General features: G+C 42.4%; 1 protein-coding gene across 1 annotated transcript in view; it reads left to right on the top strand.

Moving 5' to 3' along the window:
• Nucleotides 1-27,058, top strand: part of LOC138248423 (cytosolic beta-glucosidase-like) — a 355,284-nt gene that overhangs the window by 240,143 nt on the left and 88,083 nt on the right. The window contains exon 5 of the mRNA XM_069202172.1: nt 23,307-23,430. Coding sequence (XP_069058273.1) covers nt 23,307-23,430 — 124 coding nt within the window. The remainder of the gene's footprint in view (nt 1-23,306; nt 23,431-27,058) is intronic.

Below are 27,058 nucleotides of genomic sequence, written 5' to 3'. Positions count from 1 at the left end.
TCTGCTAATGCTAGCTAAATCTGGCCAGTAGAGGTACATTTAGCATATAGACGGTCCTCAGATACAGTGTCCCTTTGTTCATCACAAGAAAATTAAACAACTCATGCAGGGTTTGTTCAGGGCTTTTTCTCCAATAATGGCGCATCCTCCAGAATGGCACCTTAACATTGTATTCTCACAATTAATGAAATTCCCCTTTGAACCTATTCACAAAGCTGATCTAAAGTTTCTTACATGGAAAGTAGCCTTTTTACTGGTGATCACTTCCACAAGAAGAGTTAGTGAAGTCCAGGCTTTCACTTCTCAGGAGCCTTTCCTGCGCTTCACAGATGATTTTGTCATTCTCAGGACAAATCCAAAATTAATTCCTAAGATTCCCTCTCAATTTCATCGCAATAAATCAATTATTCGCCGTACGTTCTTTCCCAATCCAACAACACCAGCGGAAGGATTTCTCCACACGGTAGATGTTAAGAGATGTCTTAAATTCTATCTACAACGCGCTAAAGCTATTCGCAAGACTGATCAACTGCTATTGTCCTATGAGATTGGGCGACAATAACAAGATGGCTGTCAGCAACCATCCAGCTTTGCCATTCCGTAGCAGGAAAACCTCTAACAAGAGGACCTAAGGCACACTCAACACGGGCAGTATCTACCTCCGCTGCTCTGTTTGCTGGAGTTCCGCTAGAGCAAATATGCCGTGCTGCAACTTGGAAGAGCACCCACTCATTCACGAAGCAATACTGCCTCCAGTCCACACATAGGCATGATGCAGCAGTGTTAAAAGCAGTCCTTCGTCATCTGTTCCAATAAGGTGAGCCTTTATTGTGATAGAGAATTTATTTCTGATGCACGCCACAAACATTACTATCCAGCCCTTTGTTTCTTGTTTTAGAAATATATATGTAGATCTCCAATATGTTTCCGTATTTATGTACACGCACAATACAATTATAAAATACTGTACAATTGCATATGTAAATTCTCTAAAGCCCACCATCCGCTTATATTCTTGTACTCTATATTGCTTAAAACGCTTGCTATTCTGATTCAAGCATGTGAATTTATGAATGATCCAAAATACTGAATAAGAAAATGAGTTACTTACCTGCAGTTATCTAGTATTGGTACCTTTCATAGATTCACATGCGACTCACCCTACTCCCCTTAGAGGCTCCCCTTATTTTCTTAGAGATATAATCCACTGTAGTGCTCAAAATATGAGGGAAAGAGCCTCTCTTGGGAGTGTTCTAGAGGGTGCTGTCGCCTGAGTGGTCATAGTTCAAGTTTGGTCCTTAAAAAAAAAAAAAAAAAAAAAGGACATGAATGGGCTACTGAATTCTAGGCCTACTGTTGTCATAGCCTATTTTGTTTGTTACATACTGCTTTCTATGATGCTGTGTGACTCTCAGTTCAACAGGGAAGGATTTAAGCACGTGAAGGTATGAAAGATACCAATACTGGATAACTGCAGTTACAGGTGAGTAACTCATTTTCTTATGTCAAAGGTGATGAAGCAAATATGTGACCAACTTGGAATTTAACAGTTAAGAATCTCCGCATACCACTCCCAAAGAGATGAGTTGCAGAACGCTACACTGCTACCCTTAAACTTGCTCTCACAAAGATAAGTGATCCTCAGGGAAAGGACTGGGATAAAATGGTATCTGTTGCTTTATTTGCTATCCTCTGTCAAGTACAATCTAGTATAGGGTTTTTCCTGTTTGAATTATTGTTCAGGAGGAAACCACAGACCTTGTTTAATATGACCAGAGAGGTATGGGGTAATCAACCAAGTGATAGCAAGACCGTACTGGAACATGTGATACAAATGAGAACATGTATTGGTAAGATAAGTAAACTAAACTCAAGATCATCTAAAAAAAAAAAAAAAATCACGACCCAAACAGTAGCACTATGATAATCAGAATAGTAAGCTGTGAGAATTTCCCTGAACAGTCTGGGTGTTAGTATTGTTACCCACTTGTGAAAACAAGAATGCAGGCTTAGTGGCAGGGCCTCTATAGAATAATCATGTGTATAGGGCACGTTACATATCAAGTAAGAGTGACAAAAGGAAGGATAGAAAGATAAATATGCTGTGTGAATTTGTTAAATAAAAATGGGATGGACCTGCCCCTCACAAATGGGCCACTTATCACAAGTTCCTATTGACCTGTTGTGGTGCCATTTTAGTGATGCATCTGGGCATGTTATTTTGGCAAAAATGCCTGCTGCTTGTGCCCTTTAGCCTAGTAACGTTTCATTTTATTCTTTTAGAATCTACCACATTTGTGGTGGTGTTTTATTTTCCTTTATCTTGTTGTCCTTTTCGCCTAGGAAAGCATTACATTTCTCAGCACAACATTCTTTCACTCTGTGCTTTCTTCAAGGCTGCAGCGAGACAGTATTGTTGGCACAAGTGGTACACTTCATCTCTAACATTCACAGAAACACAAGTATTTTTCTGTGGGGTCACTTTCTCAGAACATCAGTTATTTCATCATGAATTTTTTTTCCTGTCCCATGCACTTTGGAGGGAGGTTCCTGCCAGATGACCACATGTGCATGCTTTCTGACTTCGTTAACAGACGGTCGCTGGGACCACCGGTTCCCAGGTCTACATGGGGTGGTGTATCTATAAATAACAGACTTATCCACTACTATCGTACTCGGGTATGGGGGATGATGTCTTCCAGTGGGGTGGGGTTTTTTTGAAGGGCGGATTAGGGCTTATTCTGCAGTGCTCCAACATAGTTTAGGTAGGAATTACATATATTGTGCATAGTGACAGTATGGTGGGACTTTTCTTGTGCTTCACTTTTTCTTCACCATTTTGCTTCTAGTATATTTCATCATTATAATTAATGCATTTCATGTTATTTTATCTAAGATGCAGTTGATTCAGTACATCTTAGTGAACCATTTCCTGCCTCTGTCTTTGCATGAGGTTGGCTGTAGAAGGCTATGAATATTGCCTGAAGTTGATTGACTTAGAGTGTATGGGGAACTAAATAATGGCAAATAAAGGAAGGAAGCTTTATTGAGAGCATACCTGAAACTGCACAATAGACCAGTTGTTTAGGCTTGGCAAAAATGAAGGAATTGAATATGCCCAGTATACCTGGCCCTGCTAAATTCTATAAATGGCAAAAATACATTAATGCAACTGAAGATCAGTTCAATGGTTGGGTCCAAAATGGAACAATTAACACATCACTTTCATGTCCTGGCGGGTGGTTATTGTGGCCATTGGATACATATGATTGTCATGTACATTTTGTAAACTCCACAGGGTTTTTTAGAACAGATAGATAGACCAGACCCTCGCTATTTGTCATCAAAAAATTTGGTATAGTAACAACAAACAGTATAGGGAAATTATGCCAACATTGGTTAAAAAGTTCCTCAGTAGATGATGTTAAAGAACACCTGAGTGTTCTGTCTAACACCACAGACTTGCAGGTTTTCCTGTTAGGCCCCAGAAGACAACATAAAAAGTGCTTGTTATACACAATTTATAATGAAATTTGGAAACTTCCCAACAAGAGGTCACTGCCAAGTTAAGGAAAATAGATCAAGAAAATGTACAGAAAGCATTAGCCGTTGTAGATAATGGAATTAACACCTTCTCCAACCACAAGTACACTTTAAGCAATATTGTTTAATCTGCAATAGACATTGTACAAAGTGACGTCATTTTTATAACAGTTTAGGTCCATTATGCAATTAGGTTGGACACTACAAACACTGAAATCTGGTCGAGTTCCCTGGCAACATAGCAGTGCAAGAGAAATTTTTTCAGCATTTAGTTTGACGGTACAGAAACAAATAATGGCTAAGAAGGAAGCAACCTATGTTATGTTAAACATCGAGAAGTTAGAAAAGTTTCATTTTATTTTGGCTAAAATACCATCAACTGAATTTTTTCTTTCTTATTTCAACGCTGCAATTCACATCCTGCTTAAAACACATTTGAGTGGGCAGATATGAAAGGTAAGAGATAGTTACATTCATGAGGTGTGGGAGTTACCCTTTTCACTCAAATGTCTTAGTGGCATGAAAGAGGTCTTTCTTAGAGGCAGTGAAGGTTGTATGTATAGAAAGACTTTATGCAACACACACACGATTAACGCAGTTTGATCACAACGTGATCTCAGTGGCATTGTCAATGAGCATACAACAAAATGCAATGTAAGCTTGGGTGTGAATCCCAGTAAACAAATCCACACATAATAATAGTCTCAATTGTGTTAAACATTGATCACTGTATATACATTTGAGGAACCTATACATCCCCACCCCGCACCCAAATAAGATGTCCACCCGCTGTCAGCATTTGGCGCACCCCCATGTTACGCACGATCAGTGTAACACGTGCAATCCAGGGTGTGCCCAGGGGCTGACGGTAGCAGCACAATGTATATCACAGTATAACCACTCTCCCACCTAGACCTATGCCCTCAGCCGCGTAAGTAAAATGTGATACCAATCTTGTGAGCTCCCTGGCAGAACCCAACCTAACCCTGTAACACCGCAGTGCTGCCCCAGGACTCAGTTGTTCTCGCTCAGGCTCACTCCCTCACATCCATGCCACGCCTAGGCATGGGGCCCAGATATCAGTTGGCACGGGTATGCACGCACACATACACTCTTGTATGCACTCGCAAGACCTCTGGGTTCCACCTCGCCCTCCACCTGTCAACCAGCCTCTAGTTAATCTCACCCTACCTCAACCCCAAATATAATAGTAACTTTCCCTTTGGTAACCCAGCCGCTCACGATTAAGTCACAACTCCCCAGGTGTCGGGGTTAAGGTGGGGAGATCAGAAAGATAATAGCCAATAAACAATTAAGGAGGAGACGTTTAGGCTCCCAAAAGGAGGTTCACTCAGAGGTCTACAATGCACAGGGGCATAGTCACTGGGCTAACCATTAGACTCGGAGGTGCCCAGCCCCTCCAGACAATCCAATGTTGCCAATTAGTAACCAAATTCAGTACCTCAAATGCAGAGCTGCTGTTGGGGCGTGTTAACTCAACCTGACCTCGACACTTCAGGTTGCACACAACAAGTTACCAGGTCCATGTGTTCAGATTGGAGACACCCTGTCAGGTGCCTATAACTTTCCAGTGGCCCCAGACTGGTTTGATTCAACGTGGAAAGTGCTCAGTGCTGTACCCCTGCAAAAAGAGTATACTGTCAGGGATCCGATGACTGGGGGTTCTTGGACGGCACCAGGTTTCTTTAACCAGCTCCTAGTGTCATACCCTCCTTGACAGGAGGCACTAGTGCTGTGCATGATGACTTAAACTGCACCATACTTTCCGGTTCAACTCTGGACTTGGTTTCCATACCCCTCTGGATTGAGGTACTCTGCCCAGTATGCTATGACCGTACCAGTACTGTGCTCTCTGGACAAGCACACTAGATGAAAATTCCCTTGTGCAATACTAGGCCCAATAAAGCACCTCTACAGGTTCCAACCTTTGAGCGGGAACAGCACACAATGAGCGTGCAGCTGTGATTCACACAAGAGAAATGCTTCCCACTCTACCTGAACGAGCCCCCAGCAGGGTCCCGCAAATGTTAACGGTTCACTTAACAAGCTATCTCGGGGTGAAGTGTTCTGCACAATGAAAGACCACATACCAGTAGCACAAGCAGGATGTTTCTACCTGGCACCTGTTACGCCTAGTCTCCAGACTTAGTTCTTGGTCCTCACGCACACCACTCTTGCCAGGTGGAGTCTGAAACGAGGTATGTGCAAACAGAGGGCACTACTCTCCAGATGTTACCAATCACGATATAGATCCCTCTCCGGAGGGCTTTGATGTCCCTGAAACCTCCGTAGAGAACAGGTGGCAGCCAACCCTCCCTTGGAGTGCCACTTCAGGATGCCACAAAGCAAAAGACAATTAGCCTCAGGCCAGTCGCTAATCAGGAAGGGTGCGCGGCTCCACATACTTGGTCAGTCGCACTGATGCCATGTATCCGTCAGTGGTGGTCTCAGTTGCAGACTTTGAGTACCCCTCCTTATACTAGGTAAAACCTTTGAAGTTGGGGGTGGTTCGAAGGGTATTTATTCCTTTTGACCACAGATGTCTCCCCTGAATTTCCTCCTTCTCTGCCCTGAGGTCCTCGAATGCAGCTCTTTAGCTTTATGGATGCCAGGCTCTGGCTCTAGGAGGTCAAGTGTCACAACCTCTCCCCCATCTATCTATCGCACCCCAAATGGCAGGGATCTGTTGTTCTGGATGCCTGAGTTTTATAGAGGTGAAGGTAACGATCTTCCCCCGGGACCTATGGAATAAATCCTAATTTACAGGGCACCAGAACCAGTCCCAATGCTGGAAAATGCCCACTCCCTAGAAGTGGCATTTCCTGGACAGTGATGAAAAAACTATTGTTACCAGCGGCTCGGGTTTGTCATCCTGAGTCCGACGATACCAAACAGTATGACGCTGCTCCCCTGCAACTCCTTATTGCAACCGGACCTAATAAGCTGCGCCGTCCCATATCACTGTATGGGTAGAGTAGCTCTCATGGGCAGTGAAAACACACATAGGTGCTCAGCACATCCTAGGCACTTATGCCGTAGCCCACCAAAGGATCACACAGGGGTCTCCAGTACGTGGGTATGCTGATACGGGCCGGCTGTGCCGGCTTATACTTTATCTGGCCCTCCAGGCCTAAGGCACACCCCGGGCCCAACCCTGGCTGGTCCCCACACGCTGGCCAGTGCGGTCTCCCACTCGTGGAGTAATCATGCTTGCATCTTTACTCCGCCGACACAGGGGACCGATGCTCGTGGCCCATGACCATGTATCTGGGAACCAGCTCTCCACCTTGGGATCCGGCTTACTCCCTTTCAGTAGGGGTTCCACCCCCTATGCGGGTCTACCCCTACCTGGGCACGTCCTTCGTAATGTACTTGCCATAGCCAATTTCTCCACCGGGGCCTTCTGGGGATGGTGTAGATCCCACTCAGGTCAAGAACGCATCAAGAGATCCCTATCCTGAGCGAAGGTGCCCGTAGTCCTGCTCAAACAAGCCTCGGATTTGGCCAACAAGGTAGCACATGCGCCAGAATTCCCCTCTGCAACCAGGCCCCTCAAGGTGTCCAGTACACCTATCATCTGGTGCCAGCCGGGGTTCAGCACTCCAGCCACGGCTTGACCCCCACACTACCTTCAGTAGGATGGGGTGCCTGCTTCTCTTCTGCCAGACAGCACAGTGGGAAAGTGTCCAGAGTCCTAAGGTCCAGCACGGGGAGACAGCATAAGCATGTCAGACACACAGAAACACAGAAAAGAAGCAAAGTGAAAGTCAGACAAGTAGCCATTAACAAGAAATGGATAGATCTTAGACTTGGGAGTTATCGAACCATCAAAGAGTGCAAGAAATTTGCCTATAGTTCTAATGACTAGAAAAATGGGACCTTGGTTTTAAAAAAGTGAAATAAATCTCGATATCTCTCTAAATTGATCTCTTATCCTGTCAGATATAGGTGAGATGGTTGCACAACTAGAAGAGCCAGAGATACCTCTGAGTGTTAGATCTGCTAGCTGTTTCTTCCTGCTCCTGGTGTTACGTAAAATTCTGCAGTTTCTTCCTCCTTCTGTGTACCCTGTGGTGATCCAGGCAACCATTTAGAGTTGACTGGATTGTTGCAATTCTCGTTTTCTCTGCTCCTCCATTGTGTTGTCTACAAAACTCCAATGTATTCCTCCTCCTGCTGCCAAGCTGACTCTGAGTTTGCATCTCTGTGCCTTCACAGCTGCTGTTTTCGATTCCTTACACTTATTATTGGTGTCTAAGGGGATATGTTTTAAATCTCTGTTGTGTACATCGAGCTTTCTGTGGCACTGGCCATAGTTACTGCTAGCATAAGTTTACCCACTATTTGCCTGATAGAAATCCAAGATTGACAGAGGCGTCCTTATTGATGGTTCCCTTGTACAAGTGTAAATGCCCGGTAGCTGTTTTATTTTCTGTCACTGCTGTTAAACTGTGGAATTCTCTTACAATCAGTTGCACAAAACTTGTGATGATCTGCGATTTCCTAAGGCACTAAAAACTTGCCTGTATTTTGCAAAAGTGCATCTTAAAATATTGTAACAACGTGACACAAGATAGCATAACATCTCACAAAGGGACACTGGTCCATTAGGTCCAAGGGACAGTGCAAAAAATGGCATCTCCACCCCAATATGCTTATCATTTTACAGTTCTCTCCCTTGGGACTACAGGGAGCATGAGCGAACTTTCAGAGACTAATGAATAAATACTACAGTCACATTGTTCTTATGTGGCCCGATTTTTAAATTACATTATCTACAACAAAACATGGCCCAAGCACCTTGCAGACTCAAGAGCAGTTTTTGCTGCACTAAGATATGCAGGGCTACATGTTAATCCAAGCAAAAGTAAGCTGGCAACTAAACCCGTCAAATATTTAGGGAATGTGTTGGGACAAGGGCTTATCAAGCTTCAAGGGGAAAAAGTGATGGCTATTAAAAAGGTGCCTTTCTCAGACTACAAGCAAGACATGCAAGCAGGCTTTGCGGCATTCTATTGCAGACTTAAACCCAACTACTTGCAAATCACATCTCACCTGACTGATTTGAAAGAAGAGATAAGCAATTAAAGCTTCACAATGAGCGAGCTATCAGGCCATTTAACCAGTTGAAACATTGTATTTGTTTAAAACTTCTGTTGAGAGTTCTCCATACTTTTAAAAAAACATTAATTTTGCAAACAGACTGTTCAGGGTCGGGTCTAGGGATAGTTTTTCCCAGGAAGATGGAGAGGGACAGAAATGAGCATCCCTTTATATCAGCAGAAAACATTTTCCTTATGATTTCATTCACATGTGAAAGGGCAAATTGAAAAACTCAATAGAACTCTAGAAGAGTACTAGTTTTGGCATCTCATGGTAATTGGGGCACTTTACTTACCAGCACCACTGAGGTCATTTTTAGCAATTCTATCTTTTACAATACAGGCTTTTCTCAGTTTTTTGCACTTTGCAGATATCACCCTCAAACTAGTCCTGCAGTTCCTGATGATTAAATTTAGGCTGTTAGGAAATGTAATCAAATAAGAATAACTCTCCCATTTAATCTTCAATTATCCAATTTTAGTCAAAGCTGACAGATCAATCAATATAGACTTCCTGCACCGTCATATACATTTATCAATAAGGTTTGGTTAGGTGCTTTTGATTTTCCAAAAACAATATTTTTTTTTCAAATTAAGACTTAAGTTCTATGACCTGTTCATCACATCCAAGATCATCAATCCTGTCACTGTATGGTTAAATCTTCCTTCCTCTTGGATGATTCACTCTCATTATTAATAATTCCGCAAATAGTTACACAATAATTCCACAAACAAACATAGTTATTGAACGGAACTTGAAGTGAAAGAAAATCTGTGATTTTTGTTCCAGAAGAGGTAAAACCAATACCGAAGTACTTGTGATTGTTCTTAGGAATCAGTTGAGGTAGTCCACGCCTCAGTTCTCGTTAGTCTTTTCTTTAAAAAAAAACTTTAAAAAAACTGATAAACCTGGAGTTTCTGTCGGAGGACGGAATGTAAGGGAATTGTGTAAACATTTTAAACCTTTGCTGACAAGGGGATCTCAGTTGGTGGGAGGTTACCTGTTCCAGAATCTGCCAACTTCTGAAATTCTTTGGTAGTCAGGGCGGAAGCAGCATCTGTTATCTGTACTTTCTCTGTGCTCGATCATGCAGCAGCTTCCCTAGCATCTGATAGGAAACACTTTCAGTTCAGTGTTTTTTTTTTTTTTTTTAGCACTTAGCGCACCTCTGTAATGCTTTACAAACTTATTTATATTTTCTGTTTTATGGAAGGTTCTATTCTTTAACTTAATCCAGTCCTGATATTCATAGTTGGGGAATAATTTTTCTTGTACAATTGTTTACATATTTCTTCCTAAAGTGATATGAAGGTTTTCTACTCCCCGGGCCAGACAAGCTGTAAGAAGTTGGGTTTCTGGTATATGGGGTGACACCCTACTCAAGCAGTAACAACAATCCTTGTCAGGGTGAAGCAAACCCAAAATTAACAGGTGCTTAACCTCTGGTTGGTTGGCACAAAAGCAGTCAGGCTTAACCTAGAGGCAATATATAAAGTATTCATGCAGCACTCCAAACAGTAATAATAAAGTGAAACACAACACAAGAAGAATCCCGCAAACAACAGAAATCCAATCAGTAGAACATGAAATATGCAATTATGAAGATTTAACTGACTATAGTGCAAAAAAACACAAAGCGTCCACTGTGGTTATCTTGTCGAGCCAAATCGGGACAAAGTCACAAATTGAGGCAGGCCACGATGGAATGCAACCCGGCTACAGGGATCCAGTTAGACCTGCTGAAAAGAGAACCTTAAATCCTGGTTGCGGAGTACCATATTAAGTATGCGTTGCGCCGCAGTGATTCACATGAGCTACAAAGCTGCGACGCGAGAGCCTGCGTCATCGTCAAGGATTTAGTCGATGTGGAGTACTGCTTCATTGTTGAGAATGCCTTCGACAAGGAGTTTGCAGCATGATGGTCTGCATAAAGAATGTGTTGTGCAGTGGCGGTTCCTGGAAGGCTGCGGGCTGTGATGTAAAGTCCTGTGCTGGAGACAAACCATGCAGCATTCCTGATGCAGAGTCTGGAGGCAATGCATTGCAGAGCAACTCCGATGTGAAGTTTCTGGTCGACAATACGTTGTGCTGCAGCTACGATGCGTTGGTTCTACTGGGACCACAGGTGGCTGGCAGAGCACATTCAGGTCCATTTCCAAGGGTCCAGGACTAGAGTCCAGGTGCTGGGTTCAAAGTGGTTGGAGCCTTTTGCCCCTGTGGCTGTAATTGGGAGGCCATCCAACTAGCTCTTGGAGTTAATCTGCTGTTTCTGGATTCAAGAAGCAGGTCCAGTCTTTCACACAGATAGCAGGGAAGCAGAGTGACAGTCTTTCTTGCAGACTAGTACAGCAGTCCTTCTTCTGAGTTTCCCCATTGGTCCAGATGTGTACTAAAGAGCTGAGTCTAAGGGTTCAATATGTTTACCTGCTGCCAATTTTGAATTAGGAGAAGCTTCTTCAGGCCCTAAGTACATGTAGGACTACTTTACTAGGGAGGTATAAGTAAATTAGTTCTGCCATTTGGGGATAAGCCAGTTTCACTATGTTTAAAGAAGAGAGCACAAGCACTTTAGCACTAGTTGGCAGTGGCAAAGTGTGCAGAGGCCCAAAGAAAGCAACAATGTATTTTGCATAACAGGAAGCTGGAAGGCAAAAAGGTGGGGAAACCCACGCCAAGGATGTCCGGTCCAACACAAGAAACAAGCAACAAAGGGACTAAGTAGCTGCTGATGGTCACAGCCGTTCTGCTGTTTCGACCGCTTGCTCATGGTTACTGATTTTGGATCCCTGTTTTTTCTTCTAGTATTTTCTGAACTTTGCCAGCTTGCTTTCATATGTCTTTTTATGTGTAGTTTTTTGAAAGTTTTTTTCTGCTTTTCATTTTTTCCCTTCCAAGAATTTAACCTGTTTTTGTTGTTAATTTCAAACGTGCTCTACTTGGAATCTGGAGTGGCTACTAGAAGCAGATGTGCTACTGCAATTCCAGGAAGTGAACATGAAGGCCTGCGTACAGAATGTGTCAACCAAGTCATTGCCTAGCAGACCTGCCCTTGAAAGGCGGCTCGTCTCAGTCTTTGAATCACACATTAGCTTTTAAGATAAGTTTGGACGGTTCACTTCATTCCTAAAGAACTATTAGCATTTGGCTAAACTGGGGAATCTCACCTGATCTTTTTTTGTTTTGTAAACAAATTTTACTGAGTTTAGTGAAAATAGAGTAACACAATAAAAATAAACATTGCTTTTCGATCTAGCTCTCATTTCCCCACCCTCCCGTCATTTTAGCACATTACATAAGTGGAACAACATTGCCGAATTCAGTCTCCAGTGTATTAAGCAGGCTGTAATATTCCCACCACTTGCCCCAAATTTTGTTGGATTTCTGAGGACAACCCCTAGGGGTTCTTCTTGCTTGGCACTCCAGTCCATTCCAGATTGCCAAAGTTTCAAGCTGCATGGTCATGGGATTTCCAAGAGTGTGCTATGTCTCTCTTGGCTTTCAAAACTGCCAACCACATGCGCATTCTTTCACCCCGTACCCCCCAAACTCATTGATAACACCCAGGAGGGCCATGTTTGGGGTCGGAATGACTGATCTATTTAAAATCCTAAAGAGGGCCGCACCTATGTGGGTCCAATACTGGACAATCTGGGACGTGGCCAAACCATATGAAAGAAATCTGCTTAGGGGATTGATATCGAGTACATCTGGGTTCAGGGAGGATACCTGCATGCCAGAGTCATTCGGGTGTCGCAGGTCAGGTGCAAGTAGTGTATTTGGATTAGTAAGAGTCAACTACACCCAATCCCTGCCCCCCCACTCCCTTCTCAGCCACCCACTCTTCTGATCTCCATTTGAGCAGGGACATTGTCTCTGGGGCATTACAGAAAAGGGCCAAATATAGCTGGGAGATAACTCCCTCAACTCAGTCTGGTCATCAACAGTTGTGCCTTCAAGGGGCTGAAATCTAGCAAATCCTGTAAGTGGACACTGTAGTGACCAAGTGTGTGGCACAGCTGCAGGTATTTATAGAATTGAGTGTGGGAAGGTGTAAATTGAGTTTGGAAGTCAGTAAAGGAGTACATAGAATATCTCAGTCACACCTCTCCCAGCACTGTGATTCCAATTAAGTCTCATGCAGTTTAGATGAGGACCAGTGACCGCAATCTCTCTGTGTCATTCTAGGCTTCCTAGTGCCATCTGCTCATCAGAGATTGTGGGCATAGTGGTCAATGTACAATATTGTTGTTGAGGACCTCTCTGCTCAGGTCGCAGGAGCATGTCTTTATTTGAATTCCTCTTTTGCTGCCTGAGATCCGTATAATAAAGACTGCTGTTGTCATGGCCAGAAGGCAGATTACTAACTCCAAGAGTTGAGTAGTGAGTTGGTAGCTAGAGACGCCATTACTCCCAGATTCCTCCCATTCAATGTGGATCCCACTGCTTTCATTCATCAAAAATCCTTCTAATTGTTCTTCTGCACATTCTCCTCACCCATCTCAAAGATCCAGATTGTTGTCTGGGATAATATCCGTCTTATGATAGATCATCAGGATAAATCCTGATTGCACATGATGAGCTTTCTGGCCATCTTAAACCAGCCCAGAGATATTGGTAAGCAACAGGTTACCTGAACTATCTTTTACTCCATTTAGAGGATCATGTATCACCATATCTCTGAGAAAAGCAAGATAGTATAAAGAATCTGGTTATAAAGGAGCTGTAGCCTCCATACTTCCTTTACCTTACCTTCAAGCTGGGTTGTCATGGGATTTCCAAGAGTGTGCTATGTCTGTCTTCTCCAAGGATCGTCAACTCTAATGAACATACTGGTACTTTTTTTTACTGACTATGTGTTATTGTTAAATATTTTTTTTTCTCTCCTAAAAATGTAGATACTTATCTGTTGAATCAGCATAGGATAATTGAGCAATTGTTCTTTTTTTAAATATGTGAAGGTTTGGACAACTTTATTAAATAAATTCAAGCTAGGAGGATGTAAGCAAAATTAAAAATGCATTTATATTAAGACAAGGCAGCATATTAACAAATTCCCATACTTCGATTCCCCATACAAAGATGTTTTATGCTGTGAACAGACAACTGAAAATGTGTTTCACAGCATTGTAGCCAAATAAAAAAAAATGTTAAGTAGAAAGTTATAATATTATTCAGATGTTTTAATAACAACACTGTCAGTCTCTTGTAAGTGATCCACTCAGTGCTAATGATTGGTATCACCCTGCACCAGTGCCTTAATCTACGTAATACCCGAGCGACAGAGGGAAATTAACCATTAACTATGAAAGTAGTCGTATTTAACATTTGTGGCTTAATATGCTATTCTAAATTACTGAAAGCACCACAAAAGAATACAATTTAACCCGGTGGCACCACTCATATCAGGAAGAAGTTTCTTGTTAGTCAAGGGGACATCTGAAACATTTATTTCTACATATGTGTACTCGTATGCAAACGAGTTTGCCTATATTAATCTCAGATCCTTAGGGTCATACACTTTTGCTATCTTTATATTCTCCACTGGCCTCATAATGATATGTACCTCTGATGGCAAATATATCCTATTGTTTAGACCTGTCAGCCTTAAAGTGGTCTTCCCCCAAACCTTTTGCCTTAATTCTCATTTTTTAGTGCATTTGTTTTGGTTGGCCCTAGGACTCTGTGTACTTTCACTGCTGACAAGTGTTGAAGTGCATGTGCTCATGCCCTAAAACACAATAACATTGTATACACCCAATCAGCACATTTAATTTGCTTGTAAGTCCCTAGGAAATTGTTACAACATACACCCAGGACCTGTAAATTAAATGCCACTAGTAGGTCTTCAGCACTGATTGTGCCTCACACCTAAGTGGCCTTTCAAACATGCCCCAGGCCTTCCAATGCAGCCTGTGTGTATAGTGTTGAACTACCATTTAGACTTGGCAAAACATTGGGTTACTTATTAAATTTATAAGTGATAATTTTTAATTGGGAGCAGGTTGGAATGTGGAGTTTGGTGTCTAAAGAATTGTAATTTAAATCCTCATAAGTAATAAAGTTGGGTTTTAAATCACAATTCTGAATAGGGCACTTTTAGAAAGTTGGAATTTTCTTGTCCCAACTATTTGGTGCCAGCAATCTGTTCCTGGGTCACATGTCTAGGTGTAGCTGGCAGTTGGTCTTTGTGGATTACTTCCAGACAGTGAGACAAGGGGGGAAACGGTGTTGGCAGTATGAGCCATCTGTGACTTGATGAGGGGAAGGAGCTCTCACCTACCACACTTGCACATCACAAATGCTCTGCCTTAGCACTTTCACAAAGGGCTTGGCACTAGTCTTCACAATCTTGAGCCAGGGCAAGGAGGCAGGAAGCTCCAAACTCCTCTGGGTATGGAAACCTCCAGAACCTTCTCCTACTTCAAAGCTGGCACCAAGTATAAATATTGGACTTTCAGACCCAACTTTTCAGTATACCTCTGAACCTGTTGGTACTACAGAAGAAGGACTGCTGTGCTGCTTGCCACCAGAAGAACTGCTACTCTGCTTCCCTGCTTGCTAGAAGGAAGACTGGACCTGCACCCTACCTACCAGGCTAAAGTGACTCAAAGGGTCCTACAACTGCATCTGCATTAACCTTGCTAGCCTCTCCTAGACTGAGATCCTAATCCCAAAGAGGTGCCCCTCCCTCCTGGTGTGGTGTCAGTGCAGCACCTTCTTCAATAGAAGAAGAAATCATGAAGTTTTGGGCTGTTTGTGGTCACAGGTGGGCCCATTTGCACCACGATCTTTGGGCCTGTGCTGACCACCAATGTGAAGTTGTGGTGACCCTATATCTTCTCACTACAGTGAGCTCCAGCGACCATCAGCAACGTGAGATCTGCACGTCTGACTGCAGCATCGACAGCCTGCAGTGACCCCCCCCTGTGAAGCTTCTGCAGTGGCCAGCCACAACACCCGACCTGATCTTCGTGCTACATGATGACTTTCCATGACTCCAGACCCGCTCTTTGTGCTACAGCGATGACCAGCCAAAACGCTCTCTCAGCTCCTTGTGGGCCCCTCCAACTGGACTTTTCACTCCAGAATTTGAGAAGGTAACTTTTTCAGCAGGTTTGATCTCTGTATTCGGCACACAGATCATTGTGGTTGGCCTTAACTTGTGACTTTCACTATGTCTCACATAACCAGATAACAGGAGGTAGAGCTTTGTGCTTTTACATGCTATACGTACCTAAAACGTAACTTAAACCTTTAAAAATGCATTTCTCCGGTTCTACTGATTTGATTTTGGTCATTTTGGTGTCAAATAATTTATTACAGTTTATTCTAGTTTCTAGATTGATGTGGTATTTTCTTGTGTTGTGTCTTCACTTTATTACTGTTTGAAGTGCTGCATAAATTCTTTACACGTTGCCTCTAAGTTAACCCTGACTGCTTTGTGCCAAGCTACCAGAGAGTTGAGCATAGGCTAATTTGGGGTTGCTTGTGATTTTACCCTGCCAAAGATTGTGGTTGCTGATTAGGTAGTGTTTCATCCCTCCCAATCCCCGCCAACCAGTGATCCAAATTCTTACATTATTGTACTATTGATCAAGCTCTACCGCCTAGGAGAATACATAGCCAGCCAAAAGGAAAGTCGTTGTACTCTTGAGATAATTGTGGACAAAAGCTGTGTTAGTTATAAGCAGCAGTTTAATTCACTAGCCCCAGAAAGATGCATAATATGAAAGCGTTTTACCCAGTGAATGAGCCTGATAGCTAATTTATACTTTCCTAATACAAACATATATGTTTATGTAGATAGATGTAGCTTAAAACATATGGGACATAGAATACTAATTCCCAAATCCCAAAGCTATGTGTAAGTTGATTTAAGCACTGAAATGGGTTCAAACTCTAAATGTAATCTGTAACTTGATTCACATAACTCTGGTGGAATAAGACATGCGTAGGTGTTATTTAGGATTGTGGGCATGCTACAGAGCTCAGCTTGCAATGGAATGCCATGAGGTTGGGAAGTATTTCCAATGTCTAGCATCTTTACTTTATGCACTATTGACTTTACACTGGAACAACACAACCACAAATGATGCACATTGTGAGGGAAGGTGCACAGAACACTTCGTTATTCTGTGTGTAAAGAAAGTTTATATACATATACATACTGCCAAAGCCCACTGTGAGCAGCCGATTCTAGGCAGCCCTCTGCTATCTTTAAATGGTTAAAAACAAAAGCGAGTCTCTGCAGATCCTGTAGCTAACGTGCAACACTCTAGTCACCATTTAGATTGGAAGCTTCAACACAAAAGATATATTGTCTGGTGAGGTGTTGGGGCTTTGAGAAATGAGAAAAAATAATACAAAAATAAATTTGATTGTAAAAGGAGAAAACTTTATTTTGTCAAAATGGACACATAGGCCCACAAACTCTAACTGGTACTGAAGAGGGCTACGTTCTAAACACACGTGGACGTTGGGCGGAGGCAAAATGTCATCACTAACCGAGAGGAGAGTCGATGGCTGTGTCGCGTTGGCTTTCATTGTACCAATGAAGCTGCTGGATTTGGGCGGCAGCATCACCTGAATTGTGGGGAACTGAGTCCAGTCCCACACCATGTGACAACTGACGGCTTAATCTGTTTCTGGCCAGTCAGCTGCACCTCACCTACGCCCGAGAGCAAGGGTGATTGGCAACCAAGTGCATGACATTGTGACTTCTCAGGGAAATCATGTTGGGTCAGATCTAGTCCTTTTCTCTCAGTTATATTCATCTCACACATGCAAAGACAAACAGAAGCAGGGAATGGTTCAGGGAGTTACATAGAATCAGTTGTGTCTTAGACAATACAACCTGTAATACAATAATTAGGATGATGACGCACACTAGGAACAAAATGGTGTCAAGAAAAGTGAAACACAAGAAAAGTCCCACCATACTGTCACTGTGCAAGATATATGATTCCTACCTATGCTACTAGTGGTCTGTTAGAAATGGGGTTTCTAGTTGGAAGAGGTATACACGCTTGCCGAAGTAGGGACCACAATCCCGGGTAAGTCACAACACAATCCAAATTATTCTGTGCCCAACCTCTAGTAGCTTGGCATGATCAGTCAGGCTTAACTTAGAAGCAAATGTGTAAAGTATTTGTACAATAAATCATACAGTTAGACAGTGAACACAACACAAAAATACACCACACAGGTTTAGAAAAATAGATAATATTTATCTGAATAAAATAAGGTCGAAACGACAAAGATCCAATAAACACAAGTTGAAATTTCACTGTTAAAAGGTTTAAAAACGTCTCAACAGTTGTCTTTTTATTATACACGTACCTGGGATGCATCAAAAATAACAACACATGGAGACCGTAGAGGAGTATATGCCTGAAAAAATAAAGTGTTGCGTCGCTTCTTTCCACGCTGCAAGGGGTTTGCGTCATTTTTCGGCGTGCAGTCTTGGTTCCTCACTGCAATGCAGGGATATTTTGATGCCCAGAGACGATGCGTTGAAAATCCGTGACACGCTGGAAGAAGGAGCAGGCGCTGCATCGATCCTGTAGGCGATGTGTCAAATTTTCCATCGCAAGGTAGACACAGCATCAAATTTCCAGTCAGGAAGCCGGTCCTGCGTCGTTCAGGTCAGCTGTGCAGCATTTTCTCCTCCACAGTGCAGGATTTCTGAAGGCTTTGCATCGATTTTCAAAGCAGAAGGAGCTTCTTGAAGAGGTGAAGTCTTTATTGGCCCTGAGGTTTCAGAAACAGGAGGCAAGCTCAATCCAAACTCTTGGAAAGCATTTTTTCGGGAAAGGCAGAGTCTTTCCAGCAAAGTCAGAGGCCAGCAGGGCAGCAGCCCTTCTCAGCAAAGCAGTCCAGATGAGTCCTTTGGGCAGCCAGATAGCTCCTCTGACAGAGTTTAGGTGTAGATCCAGACGTGTCTAACTTGGTGGGGTCAGAGATCCAGTTTATATACCAAAAAATGCCTTTCAAGTGGAGGAGACTTCAAAGAGTGGTTTTGAAGTGCACAAGTGCTCCTTTCAGCCCAGACCTATTTGGTAGGGTCCCAGTGGGGGGTTATTAGTCCTTTGTGTGAGGGCATGCCACTGCCCTTTGAAGTGTAATTGTCAGGCTCTCCACCCTTCCAGCCCAGGAAGACCCATTCAATATGCAGATGAATGCAGATGTGACCGAGTGTCCTGTTTTTGTCTGGGTTAAATGCACAAGGGAGCTGTCAACCAGCTCAGACCAGACGTTGATTGGAGATAGGCTGTAAGGCACAGATGGTTTTAAGTGCAGAGAAATGCTCACTTTCTAAAAGTGGCATTTCTAAAATAGTGATATAAAATCCACCCTTACCAATAGGCAGGATTTTCTATTGCCATTCTGGCCATACTAAATATGACCTGGTTACCCCTTTCAGATCAGAATCTACCACTCAGAAATGATATGGGCGCAGACCTAGTGCTACTCTATGAAAGGAGCAGGCCTCACAGTAATGGAAAACTAATTTACGAGTTTTCACTACCAGGACATACAAAACACATAGGTGCATGTCCTTCTTTTACCTACATAGCACCCTGCCCTATGGGTTGCCTAGGTGTGACTTAAATGTAGAAAAAATGTAGTTTAAGGCTTGGCAAGAACTTTTAAATACCAAGTCTAAGTGCCAGTGAAACTGCACACACAAACATTGCAATGGCAGGCCTGAGACATGGTTAAGGGGCTACTTATGTGGGTGGCACAATCAGTGTTGCAGGCCCACTGGTAGCATTTAATTTACAGGCCCTGGGCACATGTAGTGCACTTTACTAGGGACTTATAAGTAAATTAGATATGCCAATTGGGGATGAACCAATGTTGCTATGCTTAAGGGAGCGAGCATATGCACGTTAGCACTGGTTAGCAGTGGTAAAGTGCGCAGAGTCCTAAAACCAGCAGAAACTGTGTCAGAAAAGTGGTGGGAGGCAGACAAAAAGTTGGGAGATGACCACCCTACAGCTGTCAGGTCTAAGGTAGTATATTTTAGAGCACAGCAAGATAAGCCATAGTAGACCCTTCAGGATCCCCCACAGCATCACACCTGCCTGAGTATGACAGTAGCGGAGAAGCGTGTTGTCTACAGAGACAGCGTCCCCATGTAAGCCAGGGAACCGGTAGTCTCAGTGAGCAGCTGTAGCAAAGTCAAACAGCATGCAGTTGTGGTCATCTGGCTAGAACCTCCCTCTAAGGGAAAGGAACAGAGAGATGTTTTCATAATAAAACAGCTGTTGTTCTGAGAAAAGTATCCCCACTTAAAAATGCATGTGTTTCTGTGAAGTGTTAGACATGCAGTGTACCAGTTGTGCCGACAATACTATCACGTTGCAGTCTTGGAAAAAGCACTGAGTAGAAAAATGTGGTGGTAAGAAATGTAAAGCTTTCCTAGGCAAAAGATAAAGGAAAATAATCCACCACCACCACAAATGTGCCATATTCTAAAAGAATAAAATGAAATGTTACTAGGCTAAAGGGCACAGGCAGTATGTCCAGTTGCTAGAACCACGTACCCATAGACATCACTAAAATGGCTCTACAACATCTGAGGTTGGTTGACCCACTAACCCAGGTTGTAGGCTGTGGCGGATGTAAGCAATCTGTGATAGACCCTACAACAGACAAATGGGTGAAGAGAGGTGGCTGAAGTCCCTGGATCCACATGTGTATCTATGTTTTTTTAAGGAGTGTTTTAAGTAATAAGAGGTCTCGGTTGACACCAGATCAAATGAGGTTGGATAATAGTCCATCTGGAGAGTAACCAGAGCATTGCTCTTCAAAATATCAGTCATTTTAAAAGACAATTTTGGCTCAGTTTGGAACTTAACCATAGTTTAGGAAGCATTAAAAGCTGATATAAAAGAACAACTAATATCCCATTTGTCTTGCAAGAAAAAAAGCTTTAACAAGAAACATGCATTGGCAAAGCCAATACATCTTGCCTTTAAAAGGCAATTGAGGAAATTCTGCCTTTAGAAATCCGTTTTTGCGTTGGCATTTCTGCATCAAAGCACGTGCATCCTACTTGAGATCCTTGGTTCTTTTGGGGTCTGAATCTCCACTTTGGAATTAAAGGGGCTATGTGGGAGCAGATGGGGACCACTGAGACTGCCATGCTGTGATAATTCGATCTAAAAGCAAATGTTATATGGTATATGGCAAATGGAAATAGTAGAAATTAGACACAATGCACAAGGTGGGTTTAGTAGACTCTGGGAATGATGCACTATACATTCATGATTAATTTGGCTGATGGTGAACAGTGATGTGTGCACAGAAAACTAGCCATCATGTGGTAAATGTGTTTAATAGAAATAGCTAAGTGCATCTGACCTTCTGAATAATGAAAGTAGGTTCTGATGTGCTAACTTTGCATATTGAACGGTGGTCACAGTTTGAAACACAACATAATGGAAAGTGTCACTGAATTGATAACTGGGTCCACTGAAAGTCATTTATTGTGCTAACTGGCTATAATAGGGGGATAATTAAAACTGTTTATGACATGTTATTGGGTGTGAAGGAAAATGGCAGTGATGGTTTAATTGGACCTGATGGCGAGTTGAGGTGTTGTGCTAACAGGGCATATTCACAGTTGGTTATGATGTGATAACCAGGCAAAATTGAAAATGGTCTTCATATATTATATTTTTCAGCAAAGAAGCAAAAAATATATTTAAGGAAAACAACATTTAAAATTTCTGAAACAAAAGCAAATACAACATTATTTATGTGTATATAAAATGAAACAGTATTTACATTTACTTGAGGAAATATTTAGCCCCTTTTAATGACATTGCCACTTGATTATTAAACTAATGGCATATTGTGGACTGTATACTTACCAATTGAAAAAATTAACTATTGTATAGTGCTATAGCTTGATTGGTAAACTTGTTGTAGAGGATTCTTTTTCTAAAATCATAATTGACTGATTTGCTTCTCTTGTTACTGGCAAATGAAGTAACAGGCTGCCTGATCCATGGCTCGTGTTCACCACTATGCACTGAGCAGGCAGGGAGACCTGCTCCTCCTAGGGTCTAGGGTGCTTGAGCCTTTAATTTGCTGAAAAAGTTAGCAGTACGTGCAAATGGTGAGTGAAGCTTGGTGTGAGGCTTCATGTCTACAATGCTTAGAGTACGCAAAGTGTACAAGTCAATTTTAGACAAACTCCATGTCCCGGAGCTCCCCAGGACTCTCACAGTCCTTACAAGACTGATGGGCATATTGGATTCATAGAGAATACGTTCCTTGTTTCAAAGTGTTCCTTGCTGGACAATTAAGATGTTTAGATGTTGCAGCCAGACACCTTCTTTCCAGCGACTGGATCTCATGGAAAATTGGCTGGAATTATAAGGGACTTACAGGATTCAGAGGAGTATTCTAAAGCAATACTCAGATTTATGCTTGGATATTGCACACTATTACTGGAGTCCTCTTTCTTAGGATTACAAATCTAACCTTGCACTTATTCTTCTGAATAAGTGCATGGTGGGATTAATGTGTACATTAAAGGAGTGGCCCAGTGAGAGGAAGGTGAGCAACTGCAACTCTTTAAAGGTGCTCTCCAAGCGTGCACAGCAGGAGTGTCCTGGAGAAAGGGAGGAGAGCAGAAGCTGCTTAAAAGGACCCTGCTTGGTGTGCATGAAATGAGTCGCTCAGCCAGAGGAAGGAGTTCTGCGTAAGCTGATTAAAGGAACTGTTGGGGTTGCATGGAGAGAAATAGTCTGCCAGGAGCAAGGAGAGCAGGGGAAGATTGTTAAAGGACCCTGCTGGACACCCGTGAACAGAGCTGTCAGATGGGGGAAGCCTAAATGAATCCATTACAGGCTCTTGATGGGGAGTGGCCTAGCAAAGCAACATGAAGAGAGGGACAGATATTGGACTTTGAAGTGCTTTTAGCTTGGTGACCTGCCTTTCTGTATGACAATGACAAGAGGCACAATTTATAGAATGTTCACACCCACTTAATGCTGTGGTCTGATATCAGTGCTCATGGACAGCCCTGTGAGTCAATGCCTAAAATCTACTAAAACATAGCAGCCAATGCCGAAAGAGGCTGTCTAAAATCCCTTCTTTTAAAAGTATGTGCAGGTTGTGTGTTTTGTGTTGTGTGTCGTGTTTCTTGTGTAATTATATTCTCTCTCTCACCAGGCAGCTAAAGCTGACTGTAGGTAAGACCTAAGAAAGCAAACATTTTGCACAGTCAAAGCTCTATTGGAATTAGCTAAGAACTATCTGGACATCCTCAACAGATATAAAACTTCAAGAGAATAGAAAAAAAAAATAAACAAATTTAACAAACATCACAAAAGAATATTCTGATTGTTAGAGAAATTATGGGAGACAGAAAGTTGGTGTGTAAAGGTTAGGCATTAGGATTCCAGAAAGAGACAACATTATACATTGTTTGTGGAATCAATACTAGCAAGGGTTTAACTGTGTTAGAGTGCACTTTCCTGAACAAAAATATACTTGACCAACACATGTCCTCATCTTTCTTCATCTTCTGCACCTTCCCTACTCAGTTTTTAAACAAATACAGGAAAGGATGATCAAATGTTTGTGCTTCTTTAATTAACGCATCTGTTCTTTCTTTGCAGGATAACTTCAATGACCCTGAAGTATATATAACTGAGAATGGGTTTGCTCAAAGTGATCCAGCTCCACTTGATGATTTTCAGCGTTGGGAGTATTTCAGGCAGACGTTGCTGGAAGTTTTAAAAGGTACTATGCACATAGATTTGTGTAGGGGGTCTGTGTTTTGAAGGTTATATTTTTCTGAACACTGTCATTTTCTATAGTTCAACAACAATTCGCTTCTGTAGTACATTTGTGGCAGTGCATATGTTAGTTAATTGCTGAATTAAAACATTTGACACAATCATATATAAACCTGTTATTGTGAGGGTGTGTGTGAGAGATAGCTCTGTGTAAATATGTAGGACTAGCAGTGGAGAAAATGATAATAGGTGGTGCATTTTAGCAAACTAATATAATTTGAAATCGTCATTGAATTGTCTTTACAATAAAATTACAATACATTCACATGGTATATTTTAGCACACTAATTCATTTTAAATTCGTCATTGAATTGTCTTCAAAATGAAAGTCCAATTTTAGGGAGGATGAAAAATAATTGTTTGGAGTTGAAGAAAATAATGTTTTCCTAAGAAAATTCAAGTGTGCAGCGGGGAGTCTCAAAGTCATAAGCTTTTTCTGGCCCAGGCTTATATTTAGGTTACAGTGTATTCAAGGCTTATAACATCTTCTGCTATTAAAGACCAAGATCAACCTGCATGAGGTGTCCTAAACATGTGCTTGTATTTATTTATTTTATCATATTGGCCCAATGTGCTGTATAGGTCTAAATACACTCAAAATTTGCAGTCATTGTTAGCATGGTGGGAAAAAAGGAGGAAGTGGACAAGCAAGTAGGTGGTGGGAAACAATGAAGAGTGAGGCAACTATTGTAAGACGTACATTGCTAACTAAATAAGTGGGTTACTATTGATGCCTAGTGGAACTTCAAATTGGGAAATGTTATTTCCAAGTGGTGTCGAAAGTGCTTATGAAGTAGGTAATGAGCTAGTCATGGAAATTACTTAATCAGGAACCACAGGAGAACTTATGGTTGGAGATTCAGTGGAGGGTTTAGTGGGAGGAGATGCAATGAAGAAGTTAGAAGAGAGCTATGGGCCGTAGCCATGGTCAAATTTATTTTTTTCATACTTTACCTTTGTATCATGCTTCGCAAGAAGACACAACCACAGAGAGCATTTTTTACCTCCATGCAGGAACAGATTGGCCCCATCCAGTCCTTTTAGTAGGCCCAGGAAGTACGTATAGCAATGGACCCATGCTGTAAAGAACATCATTGACCCAGATAGTAATGAACATCAAAGGATCCAGAGACAAATGAGTATCAATTACCACAGTTATGAACATGGCAGGATCAGACATCATTAGTTTCTTGTCCTATTAAAAATCAAAGGCCAAGCATTGGTTGGTCAGAATAAAGAAATACATGTGGTTCAAACCCCAGGTGGCGAGCAGCAGATAATGTTGTGTGCTGATGGCATATTAGTGGCATTGGCAACTTCTGACATTTCTGTTCCGGGCCTTCTGTCTCAAATCTTCTCCCTATTTTCGGGTTATTGAATGAAATATGAATCACTCTCATAGATTAACCACTAGGGCTTCAATACATGCCACACTTTTAAATGTCTAAAATATTTGGGTAATCTAGTTCAGTGGTTCCCAGCTTTTTGACTTCTGTGGACCCCCATTTTATCATTACTGGAGTCCGGTGCCCCCCAAGTGAGTCATTACCGGAGGCTGATGACTTAGTCTGTTGATAATATTTAATTTTCTAAGCAGTCGCGGACCCTCTGAGGAGGCTTCAAGGACCCCCAGGGGTCCCCGGACCACAGGTTGGGAACCACTGATCTAGTTAACATAGGTGTGATTAAGTGGTTGATTTGTTGGGGTGGACTGAGGTTCAGGTTTCATCTGACATCTGATTGTGACAGGGGAGGTCACTTTGAAATAAATTAATTTACTGGGTACAGGCCAGCTGGTCTTCCAGCCAGGGGAACAAACATCCTCCCCACACACATTGGGCCTCATTACGAATGTGACGGTCCTACTCGCATTGACGGTCAGACCGTCGCAAACTTGGCGGTCCGAACTCCCAGATGGCATGACGGTGGTTGGGCTTGTAACCAGCCAGGGTGGTGCTGAATTCACCCTGGTGAATTCAGCACCACCTGGCTGATTGCAACCCTTCTTTCAGCCAGCCTTTTAACAGGGTACCCTGCCATGAAAAGGCTGCCAGAAAGCCAGTGCCAGGGGCCACAGGTGAACCCCTGCACTGCTTATGCCAGGGCATGGGCAGTGCAGGGGCCTCTCTGCCCAGCACCCTTGGAATGTGTACTGTCTGCAAAGCAAACTGGACATTCCGAGGGTGCTGGAGCGTTAGGATAGTGGCCTCAGCTCCCCTGAAGGACCAATATCCTAAAAATGTTCCCGCCGGTCAGCCCGGTGGGAACACGTAATATAATATTCCCACCGGTCAACCCAGCATGAACATTGTAGTTCCCTCAAGGGGAATGTCATCGATATGGCAGTGGCGTCCTCACTGTGAGTTTGTGGCCCAGTGGAGGGACCGCCAAAGTCATAATGAGGCCTTTAGTCTTTGCACTGAGAGCAGGTTTCTCACTTCATGAAGGCCATTCACCAGTTGGGTGACAGAGGACAAATGCAAATTATCCTCCACAACCTTCAGATAGGGAATGGTAACTTTCTAAAAGTGCCCTTTCCTTAATATCGATCAACAATCCAACTTCACCATTTAATTTGGCTTTCCAAAAATACTAAAAATAGTTGTGTAATGACTTTCTAGTTGATCCTATCCTGAGATAGCAGAAATAATATTTAATATTGCTTCCCAGTGTTTCCCTGTGGGTCAGCCAGCCTTTCTACAGTGAAAATAGTTTTTGGGTGTTAGTCATTTTAAGGACATGTTATCTTTAAAGTTCTACATGTCCTACTTTCAAATACTATGCCCTCTGTCTTTTACCTTGACATCTTTTGAAAACATCAGCCATAAGCTGATGGATCAACTAACTATTCAAGAATATATGTGGTTATTTTCTACAATAATAATAATAAGCTCATATTGCCAATCTCTATCATATTCTATGAGGGCTGTCTGACCCCTGTTGACATAAAAGAATATATAAATAAGCTTAGTTGGGTATCTAGCCTTCATTTTCATACAGTAATCTTTAAGCAAATTGTAATCATTGTAATAATTTCTGCTCCCCTTTTTTCTCTACCTTTTCCTTTACTCCCTGATCCATTGGAGTTTACCTACCTTATTCACAGGTCTATTGGAGAGGTATGGGTTGGATGGAGGATGGAGGGGATTATACGATCATAACATTCAAACACTGTTTGTAGTTCTTCACAAAACAGTTGGGTTTTTGCAACTCTTGGGGAACTGCATAGTGATATTCAAGAGGTCCGATAGGAACCAGTAGTTCTGTATAGTAACTATCTCCAACTCCCTGGCCCAGTTATTGTCTAATTGGCAAGAAGGTATCTGGGTGCATGACTCAGGAATCACTGTCATTGTTGCTGGGGAATGTTGTTCTTCAACTGGCTGGGGGTACACCTTCCGAATCCCTTGTCTTTTGTTCAGTGGCCAAACATAGACTACCTCGAGTGATGGTCAAATTGTGTACTTGACCACTCTGGATGACTACTTCAGAATGGTGTTACCATCAGCTGCACTGCCTCACATCACACCCACTACACTAATTTTCACCCTTGCTGCCCCTGCTTGTGAACT

This window comes from Pleurodeles waltl, chromosome 1_2 (assembly GCF_031143425.1).
Source record: "Pleurodeles waltl isolate 20211129_DDA chromosome 1_2, aPleWal1.hap1.20221129, whole genome shotgun sequence".
NCBI classification, from domain to species: domain Eukaryota; kingdom Metazoa; phylum Chordata; class Amphibia; order Caudata; family Salamandridae; genus Pleurodeles; species Pleurodeles waltl.
The sequence above is the reverse complement of the archived record's forward strand: the minus strand, read 5'-3'. Positions and strand labels throughout refer to the sequence as shown.